This window comes from Cygnus atratus, chromosome 8 (genome assembly GCF_013377495.2).
Source record: "Cygnus atratus isolate AKBS03 ecotype Queensland, Australia chromosome 8, CAtr_DNAZoo_HiC_assembly, whole genome shotgun sequence".
Lineage (NCBI taxonomy): Eukaryota > Metazoa > Chordata > Aves > Anseriformes > Anatidae > Cygnus > Cygnus atratus.
The window spans coordinates 29,903,929-29,918,248 of NC_066369.1; the positions used below are offsets into that span (position 1 = coordinate 29,903,929).

The 14,320-nt window shown below is 46.6% G+C and overlaps 1 protein-coding gene across 1 annotated transcript in view; it reads left to right on the top strand.

Moving 5' to 3' along the window:
- PATJ (PATJ crumbs cell polarity complex component) overlaps positions 1–7,595 on the top strand; it is a 140,657-nt gene extending 133,062 nt beyond the window's left edge. Inside the window, 4 exon segments of the mRNA XM_035564351.2 lie at positions 368–472; positions 3,815–3,918; positions 5,582–5,705; positions 7,449–7,595. Coding sequence (XP_035420244.1) covers positions 368–472; positions 3,815–3,918; positions 5,582–5,705; positions 7,449–7,595 — 480 coding nt within the window.
- Positions 7,596–14,320: the final 6,725 nt, after the last annotated feature.

Genomic DNA, 14,320 nt, shown 5'->3' on the forward strand with positions numbered 1-14,320 from the left:
TTCCTATAGTGCTTTCATCATGTGCCTACATAATCCATAAGAAAAGAACTTCTCTGCACAAACGGACACAAATAAGCCCTTTTTGTATGGGAGAACAGCAGTCAATCTCACCCTCTCTGTTTGCAAATGGAAACAATAAAATACAACCCACCTTTGTTTCTCTGATCACATTGTTATTTTAAAAAAATTCGTATTGTACTTGCTCTGAAGAATGGTAGATGATCACTGGCAATGTAGAATTCTCACAAAAGCGATCCTGCAAAAGAGAAGCATGACTGTGCAGTGCCAAGTTCATGAGGAATTTTAAGCATTCTTAATTTTAATTTTCCTTAATGCTAGTAATTTTCCATTACTGTTGTACTTTTAGGTTGGAGATCGGATTGTCAGTATTAATGGGCAACCTTTGGATGGGCTGTCTCATGCAGATGCTGTTAATCTACTAAAGAATGCTTATGGGAGCATTATCCTGCAGGTATGGTGATAAATTGAACATGCAGCTGCATGAGGGTAGATAAATGGCATTCAGGAAAAAAAAACCTAAGCATCACTGGCACAAGGCATCACAGAATTGCAGGGTGCTTGCTGATGGGAATTACACTGAATGAAAGCAAGAAATAATTTTCATTCAAAAATTATTTATTGCCACTCGTACAGGCTGTGAGCATGATTATATAAAAGCGTAACAAAGAGAACAAAATAACTTGTTGCTACACATGATAAATCAACAAGCTTCCAAGGTTTTTTTCATCTGAAGTTAGCAGGAACAAGAAATTGTGTGTGTGTACATGTGCATGCATGCCACTAGACTGTGACCAAACTGTCCACAGTGTTAATTTCCTTGCTCTTGAAAGGGGGAGAAGAAAGAATGTTAGCAGCACTTAGTAAGAATGATAGCATCATCATCAAGACAGTGCTGTCTAGAATTAATTATTCTACAGGTAATGAATAATAACACTCAAGAGAGAAGAAGAGGTTTATCACTGCCACATTTATATGAAAAGAAGACATGTTCTACCACTTTGGTTCTAATTGCTGCTTGCTGGTATATTCGTCTTTAGTTTATTTTTACGTTTACACGAAGAAATAGGAAAAATACTTGCCAGAGAGAATTCAAAATACTACTCATTTGCAGAATTATTGTAACAATTGGAAAATAAGCTTAAGACATGCCACTAAAATCTACTCTAATTTTATCATCAACATATTGGACTCGAACACATCTTGAGAGATTTTTGCAGGCTTCTTACTTTCATTACAACTTAAACGTTACTATAAAAAAGGCAAAAATGTGAGGGGGGGGGGGGGGGAAGAAGAAAAGACATGATAATAAACTTAGTTTTAGACTCGTTTATTCTTTGTTTTGTCTGTCCATGAACTGCTGACCCCCTAAGTGATGAGCCAGTTCCAGAGCAGATGGTGTATTTGTGTAGTTCCATTGAAGTCAGAGGAACTACACAGATACACACCAGCTGAGGATTTTCTGTTAAATTATAGTTATCATATTGTTACTAACGTTGAGTAATTTCACTTTTCATGTCAACAGTATTCCCTGAATAGAAAATGAAAGCTTGCTGCAGAACCCCAAATTGCTAATCTTGAAAGCTGTAATACAGCGTATCCCACCTCATCATGCATTTAAAAATATTCCTGATGAAGCACGCTGTCAGTTGTTCGCTCACATAAACAGAGAGGTTGTTCTAGAAATGTCTTTGGTTTTGTCACTTGACAGTTTTTCTTCCACAATTTCGCTGTCTAGCTCAAAATGTGTTGAATACTTTTACAGATGATACAGGGTTTTCTGATCGAAGGGAGTCTATTTTCCCCTGTGCAAAATCTGCTCTGGCAGGCTGTATTTTGATAGCAGCAGGGAGGTAGCGGAGAAGCCCTGCCGTCAGCGTGGCGATACGGTCAGGTTACATGCTAACTGCAGGTACTTCTCAATCGCCGGGCTCCTTTTTTATTAAAACAATCTAAATGAAATAATCCTATCGATGCGATAATCATGACTGATGTGTCATTAAGTAATTCTGTTTATTATCGGGTTAGACCACTTCATGGCAAACTGCTCTGAAAGGTCAGATAATTGCGTTCAGTGGTGTGGAAAGGCTTATTATCAGTACGTCCTGGGAAGGATGGTAAAGGAGTTTGCAAATGCTGTTTGCAAATGGGAGATTAGGGTCTCAGGGGAACAATCATCCCTTCCGGCTGTTTTGATGCTTTGGTTTAATTTAATTTCTTTTCTGCAGGTGTAGTAATGAGATAAGGAGAAGCTTTTTTACAAGGTTGTTGAACTCTGATACATTCTTACTGCCAACTGAAGATTTTTGAATATAGATTTATTTTACTCTATTTTATTTAACAACAAAATATGACAAATACTGGCTGGCACTCTTTCCCCTTCTGCATTGGGAAGGAAAACTTAATGGCGCCTTTGCTGCCTGAGCCAGGTGCAGCTGTCTCCTCTGTGGACCCTTTCATTAAGGGCATCTGGGAACCTTAGTCCTGGGATGTGAAATTTGCACTAGAACTAAGCTTTTTTTCCTAGAAAATGCTACCACCCTCTTGGTTCCAAATGATTAGAGAGAGGGAAATACTGTTGTGGCAGAATTGTGAACGTTCATTTAAAATGGGAGATTTATATAATGGATTTTTTTTTAATTTCAGGAAGGTATGTTTAAACCATGTTCCCAGCAAGGAGTGGAAAAAGTCCCTGTTAATTTCGATAAAATAAAGCCACAAAAAGCTAGAGAAAGTACTGAAAATGAACTTACTGGCTACTTGTCACTGTCACTGAACCAAACCCCTGTACAATAAACATCAAGCAGAGATGAGCATCTCATCAGAGGGAGATGTTCTAAGTGGCTTCCTCAAACGTTTTCCAGAAAAAAGAAAAAAACAACAACAACAACAACAAAAACTAGCATACAGGGGAAGGTTGAAAAAATCTAGAGTGGGTCTTGACACTTTGTCTTTAATGAACCCCATTGGGCCTGCGTCCTGCAAGCTATTTATTCCTTGTGAGACCAGCTCTGGGACCAGCAGACCCCAAACCTTGGAGTTTAAGTCACCTCTTTCTCAGCATGTCTGAGTACATCTCAGTACCAGCCAGGCTTTGTACCTACCCTATGAAACGTCAATATGGTTGTTTTAAAAAGCCTGAGTGAGCTTGCTGCCTCATATCCCATCAAATGTTGTTAGCTCTGTTAATTAGCGTGTCGTGGTAATTCCTGGTGATTTCAGAATGATGCAGGGCCATAACTGGGCAGTTTTCAGAATCGTGTTTGTTGCGTTTAGTGGAAATGCTGGAGAAACTGCAGAGAAGTTGAAACCAAGGATTCATTTCTCCCCCACTCAGCAAACAAATCGATCTGAGGTGTTTCAGGACCTTTGCCCAGTAGGCCTTTGGATCTCTGTATTTGGACCTTTACGTTGAAGCACCTTGCCAATCCTCAGCACCTCCTGTTGGCTCTGAGACACACCTCCTTCTTTGACAGACGAACCTCCTTCTCTCCATTATCCAGAAAGCCCATTTCCCTCTGCTGGGCACCTGAGTGCTGGTCATGTAAAGGCAACAGAGAGCTCCAGAGCAAGGTTTGCATTTAACCCCAGAAAGGTGGCTCTCAATGATTTTTCACACTGTTATTTGAAAATGTCAAATTAGTAGGAAATTTAAGAAAGTAGGACTTGTATTTGAAATTTGACTGAAAAACATAAACATCCGTTTTTCCTATTAGCTGTTTTCTATGTAATTAGCTAAAGTGTCTCTGGTATTAAGTGAGCGCACACAGCATTTCATTGCCTCCTTTCTGCTTAGGTTGTGGCTGATACCAACATCAGTGCTATCGCTACCCAGCTGGAGAGCATGTCTGCAGGATGTAACCTCAACTCTTCTTCTGAGCATGCTTCTGAAGATCCTGAGTAAGTTTGTAATAGTCTGCATAAGTGAGATGGATTTCTGTGCCCCATGCAAGGGAAAAGCCAGGGTGGTGAAGGAGGTCTCTTCCCATTGCTTTTCTCTCTAATTTTCCATCACCTTTAAAGTGGTAACTGTGACGTTCTCCAAGCTGATTACGCACCTGTGTCCATCTCTACCTGGTGACAGAAACTGTCTAAGTAAGGACACAAAATGTGTTTCCAAACACTTGCCTTATCTTGTCCTTTCTAATGGTTATGCTGACATGGTAGTTCTGCATTTGTCTGCTGGCCTCTGTGCCTGAGAGGAGTTCTGATTATAGCAATGCAAAATCATTTGTCATTGGCAGACCAAGACGAGGTATTAAAAAAAATGGTATTGGAGACAAATCTTTCAAAACATGTCCAAGAACTTTCTTTGTCTTTTTTTAGATGTACAGTTCTTAAAAAGTCTCACTGAATTTTTTTCTACCTATAGCACTTTTATACGGTGATAAAAGTTAGAGACCGAGCCCTCCCATGGCCACGCATCATTACCCATCACGTGCTTTTTAGGGCGGCTCATAGCATTCTAGTTAGCATTTTGAAATTCATTTCATTTTCATTTTGGTTTATTAGCTTCATTATGTTCTTCATTTTCATTCTTTGATTCATTATATTTACTTTAAGAAGCTGAGATGCAAGTTGCTGCCCTACCTCAGGGGGATTTTGAGTATAAAACTTGAGCTATTTATGCTGCATTCACTAGTCTTACAGTGTAAGGAACTGTTTTTATTGCTGCTCTCAAAGGAGAATTGCTTACTTCACAAAAAGATCTGTATTCTCGTTTTATATCAAAATAGTAAGGAAATTTAAATTTGAAAATAGGAAGCAGAATTAGGTAGGCGCATGCATTCAGTCCGTCCTAAAGAAATGGCTAGGTACGACTCTTTATGAGCTGCGCCTTTAATTAGGCAGATGCCAAACAGCATTTGTCCAGAATAGTTCTTTCTAAATATGTAGAGATTATTTTTTCTGATTTAAGGTAGATATATAGATAGAGTGGTCTGGACTCCACCAAAAACCTTGCGATGCAGACAGTAAAAGCCCTGAAGGGCAGTCCAGGGTCTAAGCAAGGCGCTGAGTGAGGGGCTCTCTGAAGTCAGCCCCTGGGGTTAGGAGGCGCAGGGATGGAGTGGGATAAAAGTTCTTAGAAACTGCCCAAAGAGCTTGCAGTAGAGCTGAGACTACAAACACGAGTGTTCCTGGCTGCAGCCTGTCTATTAGCCTCATCCCAGTGGAATCATAAAATCAAATGACGCTGTAAGGAAGCTGCTGCAGTTGTCGCTTTCCCAGACTGAAGATGACAGCCTGGCTGGTAAGAAAGCAAACGCTCCTTTATGTATGCGCAGCAACTGCAGATTAGAGAAGCAGCACTCCTGCATCAGAGAGAAGTGCTCTTGGTGAGCTCTTTAAAAGTAAGTATTTTCAAAGGGAGGAGCTGAAGCCTGCGCGAGCTGAAGCGAGCTCAGGGCTGTGCAGGAGTGTGTTTGAGCCCAAGGCCGAGAATCCTGCTCGGTGACTGTATGAAAAACTTGTTGGTAGATCAATATCTCTGTAAGCGTTCCTTCTGCAGGAAGTCCCCAGAGACAGACGTTGTTATTCTAAGTGATATTTATTGTGTTTTCAGAGCACCTCAGCCTAAGATTATTACTTTGGAGAAAGGCTCTGATGGACTGGGATTTAGTATTGTAGGGGGGTATGGAAGTCCCCATGGAGACCTGCCCATTTATGTCAAGACTATATTTGCCAAGGTATCTCTTCTTGTTTTGTTTTCTCCCTTTTTCTTTATTATCTTTTAAAATAAACGTAAGATTTGGCTTGGATAATATATATGGAGTTGAAAGCAAAATGTACTGTCTAGGTACGTTGATGTGAGCGGCCCCAGAACGCACAGCTGGCTTCTCAGTTTATATTTCACGTTGCTGATGGCTGAAACAAGATACTTTATCTCAGCAAAATTGGTCTGTGTTCTTTGGAAACTTGGTTTTATACATTAAAATATTTATAGAGCGGTTTTCTATCTGCAAATCTCGGTGCCTTCCAAGCAGTGTGGAGGCATCATTTTTCCTGCTGTCCACGAGAGGAGGCAGTTGCAGAGATGTTGTGTCCTTGTGGCTGAGCTTCAGCTGCAAAGCCCTGTGCTCAGACGGTCAGCTCAATGAGAAAACCACCGAAAGAACAAAACGCCATACCACGTGGCTCGATGATGAATTGGCTTCCACATCAGTCCTGGCTTTAGTTATTCTCCCCCGCTTCCAGCTTTGCTCTCAATCCCTCTTTGAGTGCTCCCCTCTCTGTGCTGGCTGGTTGCTGCCTGAGCTGCTCGCGGTGCGGCTGCCGCAGCTGGTCCCTGGCCCAGAACGTCAGGGGAGGACTGCCAGGTACAGCAGTGGCTCCGGCCACCAAGGAACTGGTACTTTACAGCCTTGTCTTGAGGAAAATTGCCCCAAAATGGCCACAGATGTGGAAGGAGAGGTGCCCCCTTCCTCCCCCCATCCTGCTGCTGAGAATGCTCTCTGCATGTGCCAGCAACATCCTCTCATGGAACCAGGACTGGTGTAATTCTGGAAACGGGGGGAGAAAGCAGTGGGAATTAGGGATAGTTTACATAAAGAGACTTGAAGTCAGTCACACAAAATTGTTTGTCCTGTGCCCACTTGCTGTCAGTTGTGTCAGCATTTCTGACAGGGTAGGTGATATTAAAAAATAAAATTAAATTAAACCTTCAACCTTGTGTTGAAGTTCAAACCACAGATACCTGGTCTTTTCACCACTTGCAATTATTCTCATGAGAAGATACTGTGCCTTTACATGGATGCTCAGATTTACAGGCTCATAGAGGTGAGCACAGCTGAGAAACCCCCAAATCACAGCTGGGATCCACCGCAGCCACTGATGGGGCCGCGGGACAGAGCCAGACACCATGAGCCAGCCTCTGGGCAGGGCAGGATTTGGGCAAAGGAGCCATGTTCAGGAGCTCAGGAGAACAGCCATTTCTAAAGCTCTGCTCTAAAGCTTCCCAGGACCTTCAGTCGAGCCCAGCTCTGTCTGGGGCTTGGGGCAGTGCCCAGGCTGTTGTCTCGCACGAGCTCTGCATCTCCCTTCCCACATTTTAACCTATTTCTCAGCGCTAGGTGCAGAATACATTGACATACTGCTCTAACAAGTGTCTGCAGAATTATAAAGGACAGAACCAAACTTTACACTGTGGTGTTTCCAGGGACTGAGCTGATTCCCCTTTTCCCTGGGGTGTAATTCCTCCCCGTGCTGCCCCAGACCATCAGGGGCTGGGTGAGCAGTGTCAGAAGATGGCAATGTCCAAGCATTCCAGGAGATTTGGGCACTGCACAACAACTCTCTCCTTTTCTGTGTCCCCCACCCAGCTATGGTGGGATTTCCAGAGCTGCATCCCTCCTCATTTCATCCATCAGCATTAGGAGAGGCGGGAGGGCTCCGTGCTACCAGCCGCTAACGTTTCCTTTTGCCATTTGCAGGGAGCAGCTGCGGACGATGGCAGACTGAAGCGTGGCGATCAGATTTTAGCAGTTAATGGGGAAGCTTTGGAAGGTGTTACTCATGAGCAAGCTGTAGCTATTCTGAAGCGCCAGAAAGGAACTGTGACATTAACGGTGTTATCATGAATGTCATTGCACTTGCAGAGATAAATACAATTATTTTAGAACATCAGTAGAGCTATAATAATACCGTTCAGCCCTGAGCCGGATGTAAAGCAAACTCTGGCGAAAATTAATCAGTATTCACCCCATTGCCAGAATGGGTAGTGTGCATCTTGAGCTTCATTTAGCCTTCCCCATCGATCAGCCTTTCACCCCACCCTCCCCTACTTCTGGTGGCTTTTAAGTTTCCCCTGGACAAGTCTAATTAAGAAACTTCAAAGAATAATATCAGTTTTACGTTCTGCATCAGTTTATCCCCACCGGTCTGAACCCAGATACAACTGCTGAACCTGGGCTCTGTTCGCATACAAAAGAGAATTTAGATCATCAGCTGATCTCATCTGATGAGCAGAAATAAACGCTGAGTGACTTGTCATCTCACTCATGATTTACTTATGCTAATTGTCCTTTCAAGTATGCCAGAAAACATTAGCAATGTAATTAAATTACCACTGTTCCAAATGATGAAATATCAAATTCTCCTCTGGGAAATTATTTGTGCTCGGCACAGTAAGTCTGATAGTCAAATGTGAACTTCTCATGTTTATCTCTTTGGGTAGGTCTATGGAAGTTAGTCAGAGGTAATTACTGTGATGTGTCAATTTGCAGCCTTTAGCATGAAAAATAAACTAGAGGAGAGGCGAGGTTTTTTTTTAGGCTTTTAAAACATTTGAGCCTTTTCAGATATTTAAGCAGCATGAACAACAACGTATCTCGTTCTAATTATATTTTTAAAGAAGAAATGTGCTGATATACGCCAGGCATGTTGCATACAAAGACAGTTGTTGTGCCAAGTTGCAGCATAATTGTTCATCCTGAAACTTTAATGAAGACAAAAGTTTGCTTCGGCAACGTGATCCAATAATTCTGGTAATGATGACGAGCTGTCCCTCTGCACATTGTCTTTAAGGCTAGAAGAAGTTAATCCAAACCAGCAAACCATTTCCAGGAGGCTCCTCGGGAACAGATAGCGCAGGAGGAGGTTTTCATGGATCACAGAGGATGGCTCTCTCCTGGGGGTGCCGGAGCTCAGGTTTGGGTAATGCCACGTAACACCAGGCAGCCGTGAGCTGGTCGCTGCAGAGAACTGCCGGGGCAGGGTGAGGAGCTGTCCTCCCCGGGGCAGAGCACGCAGCGGGTGGGGGGGTTCCCAGCCTTGCCCCCCAGGTCAGACGGTGCAGTCGAAGCCCCTGACTTCTTTGCTTTGACCTTGGCCAGGAGGGAGCACACTGAAACCCACAAGGAGCCCTCCCGGGGCTCCCTGTGTGGCAGAGGTGGGGTGCAGCAGCGTTCAGACAAAATTCGGTAACTGGGTTACGTGCCGCAGCCGTTCCTGCAGTGATTATACGGCTGCGGCCTTGGCGATTTAGAAAATGAGTTTGGCAGGCAGATTAATGGCAGTGCCAGTCATTGTGGTTTAATCTTCCCATGCAGAGGAACGGTGGGGTTTTGGAGGAAGCAGCCCAGTCTGATTCGGGCTATTTGGTGTAATTTATAATGATGATGTAGCTGGGAGAAATGAAAAAGGGGGGGGAGGGATCAAAACTGGCTGTTTGATGTGAAAAATCCTTAGAAATAAATGGAAAGAGAATTCAGAAGCTGTACTGTAATAACTGAGTAGCCCAGGCTTAGCATTAAGTGCAGTTGGTCTGTGCGCTGTAGCTGGGTGGCTCTTCTCTCGTTTTATGGAAAGCACATACACTGACGCGAGATGAACTACGCTGAAATAAGCAAGCTGCGATTAGCTCTCACTGCAAAGGTTTTCCTTAGTTCATTTAAAAGTTTTCCTTAGGAAATCACAAAGTGCATTTAGCCTGCTGGAGCAGTTAGCGGGTGTTGTGTTAATGGTATTGAACCGAGGAATTCTTAACAGACTGCTTTTGGTGGCAGAAGTGTCCAAGGCATGCAGAAGTTGAGGCAGGCAGGTCAGATGTGAAGAGGTACCCTCAGAAATAGCGTGTGGAATTTATGAGCAAAATGTAATGATTCCTCTGATCGTTTTTATAGCCGTTGCATTCCTACTCTAAGATGTTGCTGCATTTAATCGATGAAGTTTTACATGGCTATTTGTTAGCCTGTTATGCACATACTGTTCATACTGCACATAAAGAATAGGATTTATGGGCTGGGATATTTTGCACTTCTCATTGCTCAGAATGAGATAACAACATTTTCTGCTTCTTGTAATTTGCACTTTGTGTCTTGAATATATTACTGCCAAAAATCATATTGCAACTAATTGATAAACCAGTGACCATGCGGAGAAGCGTGTGCTGTTGTACAGGACCAAGTTAGATAATTAAATTTGCATTACGCTTGTCTGGGTCGAGGTGTTCTGGTTTGTTTAAAACTTTATTTCTGTGCAAGGGAAAAGCAATTAAACCTCCTGATTGTATGTTTACATATATCAGTAAAATAAGACATTTTATGACTTCAAAGATTCTAAATAAATCTCGGTTACATAAGTAGCTGTGCATTATTTTTTTAAGGCATTGTAAAATTGTATTGCATGAGATGTCTTTGTTTGCTCATTATTGCCTTCCTAGGGGAGCAGGAGCCGCCGCAGCTGCAGGAGCGACCAGAGGCCGTGGTGCCAGCTGGGGGCTCCTGCCCAGGTCACCGGCTCGCTCTGGAGCGAGACCCTCACGGGGAGGGAGCCCTCCTTTGTGCGTCTGTGCTCCGTCAGAGGGCTACTGCTGCCTTGCAGGTGGCTCCTGCCTGGTAAAGGTTTTGAATCAGGGGAACTTCACAAAAGGTGGCTCACGTGAGAGACCAAGGGCGTAGTGTGCAGGCAGCAAAAACTGGGGGGAGAAAAGAGGAGTGAAGGCGAAGGCCCAAAGCGACTGGGTTGTGACGGGAGGGATCAGACTTGACGAGAAGGGTGCCTGCAGCAGGAACATCTCTGCTGTAGGTGTGCTCACAGCCTTTTGGAGGTGCTACAACACTGCTGCTCGAACTCGTCTGTGCTGGTGGAAGGGCTGTCCTGCCTTGGTCTGAGGACTCCCTTGTCAGAGCCTTTTCTTTTAGCAGGTTCAGTCCCTCCTTTCAGCATCAAGCACACCCTTAACAGTACCAGGAGCCACGTCAGGGCTGTTTGCATTTCCAGGCTGATTCTGCCAAGAAAAGTACAAGTTACATCTCCTGTTAGATTCTGGGACTTGTCATCCCCCAGGTGAGCTCCCTGCATGCCAGGGCGCAGAGTCTGTCCAGGCATCACCCCGCTGCCACGCGCTGAGACGAGGCTCGGGCAGCCCCATGCATCGCGGCGGGGAGGGCAGGGCCAGGCAGCCAGCAGAGGGGTAGCAAGGGGCCTGTGTCAAACTGTACTGCGGCGTAAGGAATAGCTGTAATGCCTCTAAATTCCCTGTAATTAATCAAAGGGCGATTACCACCCTCGTAGTACGACACGTAGAGAGCCCGTTGAGGTAACATGATTACGCTGAGATGGAGCAGTTAATGTACCTTCGCCTGGAAGAGCTGGAATGGATTAATTTAACGTTACACACGTATAAAACATTAGTTTTTACAGTTGTGCTGAGCATTGATATATAATTCCATTATCACTTTTTCCACGGTTTCGTACTTCCATATCCATAACTTAGCTGTATTTACATTCTGTTTAAGCATTGCTGTGGTCATTGTTTCCATCTCAGCAGCAGTGGGCCTTTTTGTTCTCTAAGGCTCACAGCCCTGCGATGCCCGCACCTCCTCGGGTGGTGACAGCGGAGATGCCCCGGTTCTGCAGCACCCCAGGCTGAAAGGGGAGCAGAAGCACCTCCTCTTCGCCTTCAGCCTCGTCGCAATGGGCCCCTGAGCTCTCTGCTCCCTGCACAAACGTGGCAAAGCAAAGGGCTTCAAGCAGTTTGTTCCTGAGTCCTGCACAGAAAGGCGCAGCGGCAGCACGAGCACTTCTCATCCCTGGCACCACGGCCTCTGCTGGAGGTGGTGTGCCTCTGTAAGCGCTCGCTCAAAATTAAAAATTACATCCTTATCAAAGTAATTGTGCCAATTAAAACCACATTTACGTGTGTTATTCTGCTGTGCTTCCCATCCAGGCTGCCCTGGGCTGCCTGCATGCAGGCTGAGCACGGCACGCGCTCTCTGCCGTGCCCGACGAGCTCTGTTCTCTCCTGACACGATGTGATGCAGGGCTCAGCTGCTGTTAGAGGCTCACCAGCGAGCTGCCACAAGGAGGAGTTAGAACAAAAAAGAAGAGGGCCGTGAAGGCCCGGCGATAGGTTTCTTCGGAAGAAAACGTGTTTTTTGGGGAGGGCTGCTTGTTTGCACTTCGAGTACGAGTGGTCTCTCCAGTCTCATGAGGCTTTCTGGCTTTTTTTCTTCCTTTTTAGCACTTTGATGTGCTTAACATAAAAACTCAGTAAGGCTACAAGCCGGATTTGGGGTTTCTCCTCGCATCCTGGGAGCTGTTTTGCTGCAGGTCCTGGTTTATTTGTGCGTAGCAAAGCAGAAGCTCCAACTGTCTCCCACTGTAAAGCAACAAAAGCCTGAAGCTGCATGGATTTGGGGGAGGGAGGGCTGTCTGTGTGTGTTTTGCAGTTTTCTCCAAGCTGCGTTTGGGCTTGAGTGGGGCGAGTGGCAGCAGTCCCTGCCCCGCTTCCTTTGCAGGATTTTGGGGTCCTGGCTTGGTGGCTGCAGCTTCAGGCGGGGAGTTTGGAAAGCCAGCCTTACCCTGCTGACCTGTGCACCAGGTGTCGTACCTGTCTCAACGTGGGGCCGCAACCCTCACAAAGAAACATCAATCCTTGAAAACTACTCCCTGGGAGCATTTTTAAGTTTTAAGAAATCATTTGGTGTTTTTGCTGCGTGTTCCTGGCCGCTTTGTGCGCTGCTGGGCTCAGGTGTAGGGGGACGCATCCACACTGAACCCCTGGGGAAAGCTGTGTCTGTCCCTGCTGCAGGGTCCTGCGGTCCTGCAGCTTTTTCTGCCGGAATGTCACTAGATGGAGCAATTGACAAAATATTTAATTTCCGCTGCCTTCAGCCCCGGGGGCGCCCGCTGGGTGGCCCTGGGATGCTCCTGGCCTCTCGCTGCGGCAGCGCCTTCCCCTGCAGCAAATAAATCTGCCTGTGCCGAGAGGCTCATCTCCCTGCAAATATTAAACCCGAAATTCTCCTGCCAGTCACCAAGCTACCAACATCCCGCCTGCTGACCAGGCAGTTTCTGCGTGATAAATGGGGAGGTTTGGATTTCCTCCGGGTGCGGAGGAGGAAGCAGCGCCCGGTGTCTGCGCCACGTGCTCAGCTCGGCCTCGCCCCAGCACCCAGCTGCTGCCCGCAGATGTTGAAGGAGCTGAGCCAAGGCACGGCCCGCAAGCTGCCCAGTAATTTAATTAATGGCACTGAGCCCTGCGTGGGGGTCAGGGCGAGGTGCTCGGCGCTCCCCGAGCTGCCCGGGCCCCTTTTGGGGGCCGGTGGCCGCCCTCGCCCCGTGCTGCCTGTGCCAGGAGGGAGGTGGAGAGCTGGCGGGCGCAGCACCAGAAATGAGCTAACCTCTAACAACAGCCAACCGCAACGTTTCAGGCAGCCTGGACAATGTTAGCAAATTACTGCAATCATTTCACCCCCTTTCCTGCAATTTATGGTCTCGAGGCGATAGCAAGCAGTGTCGGTGCCCCCGCGGGACGAACGGAGCCTGAGTCGGTCGCAGCGGCCGCGCTTTGCTGGGGCAATTCCATTCCTCGCATATCTCGGGGCTGATGTCACGGCGGTGCGGGGGCCTCCCACCTCCACCAGCCCCCCACAGGCTTGGATGTCGCCTCACAACCCCAGCAGGAGCCCTGGCAGCCCCATGCGTTGGTCCCCGAGCCCCCGGGGGGCTTTGTTGCCCCCCTGGCATTTCCCCATCCCGTACTGCCACTCACCCGCTCCATGCCTAGTGCACGGATGGACAGCCCTGGTGCCCCCAGGACTCCTGACGGGATCGTGCTCGTGGGGCTGGGGGACAAAGTCTGTGTGCCAGAGGGCTTCCTGTGAAGGTTATCCATGAGCAAGAGGAAAAAACAGCAAATCCTTGGCAGCCATCCCAGTTTCATCCCTACTGCGACGCTGAGGACTGCGCGGAGCGACGCGGTTCCCACGGCCGTGGAGATGCTCCAGATGGGGCCGTCGGGTTCCCTGCTCCCCTGCGTGCCACCAAGGGAAGGGACACGCTCGAAATGACCGTAAGGAGAGTGGAAAAAGCACGTGCAGTTGAGTTTCTCACCATTCTTCCCCTTTGGAGCTACTCAGGCTCGCTGGTGAGCCTGTGAAGATCATTAGATTAATTTCTTTCCTTGCTGTGACTTAATTGTCTCCATTTGTACTGCTCAGAGCTCGTGCTGGGGATGTGTTTTTGCTTGGCTATATTTAGTTCGATTTCCACCATGCTATCAAAATACAGAAATTTGGGCTGGCTCTCGGGTGCTTTGTGACATTGAGATCCTGGGGATGATTTTCCAAATGGGAGCTGCTCCAAGGGCCCCCCTGGGTCGCATGCTGCTTTTATGAGTTTTGCCTTATTTTACGTAGCACCTGGGCTGCTCCTGCCCTGGGAGCATCTCGCAGGCTGAGAAATCCCCCGGGGAGAAAGTTTGAGGGGAAAGGAGGAAATATGAGGCCGAGGAATGAAAATAAACATCCGGGGGCTGCATGCGTTGAGCAGCCCGGGCTGCGGGGACAGAAATGCGAGG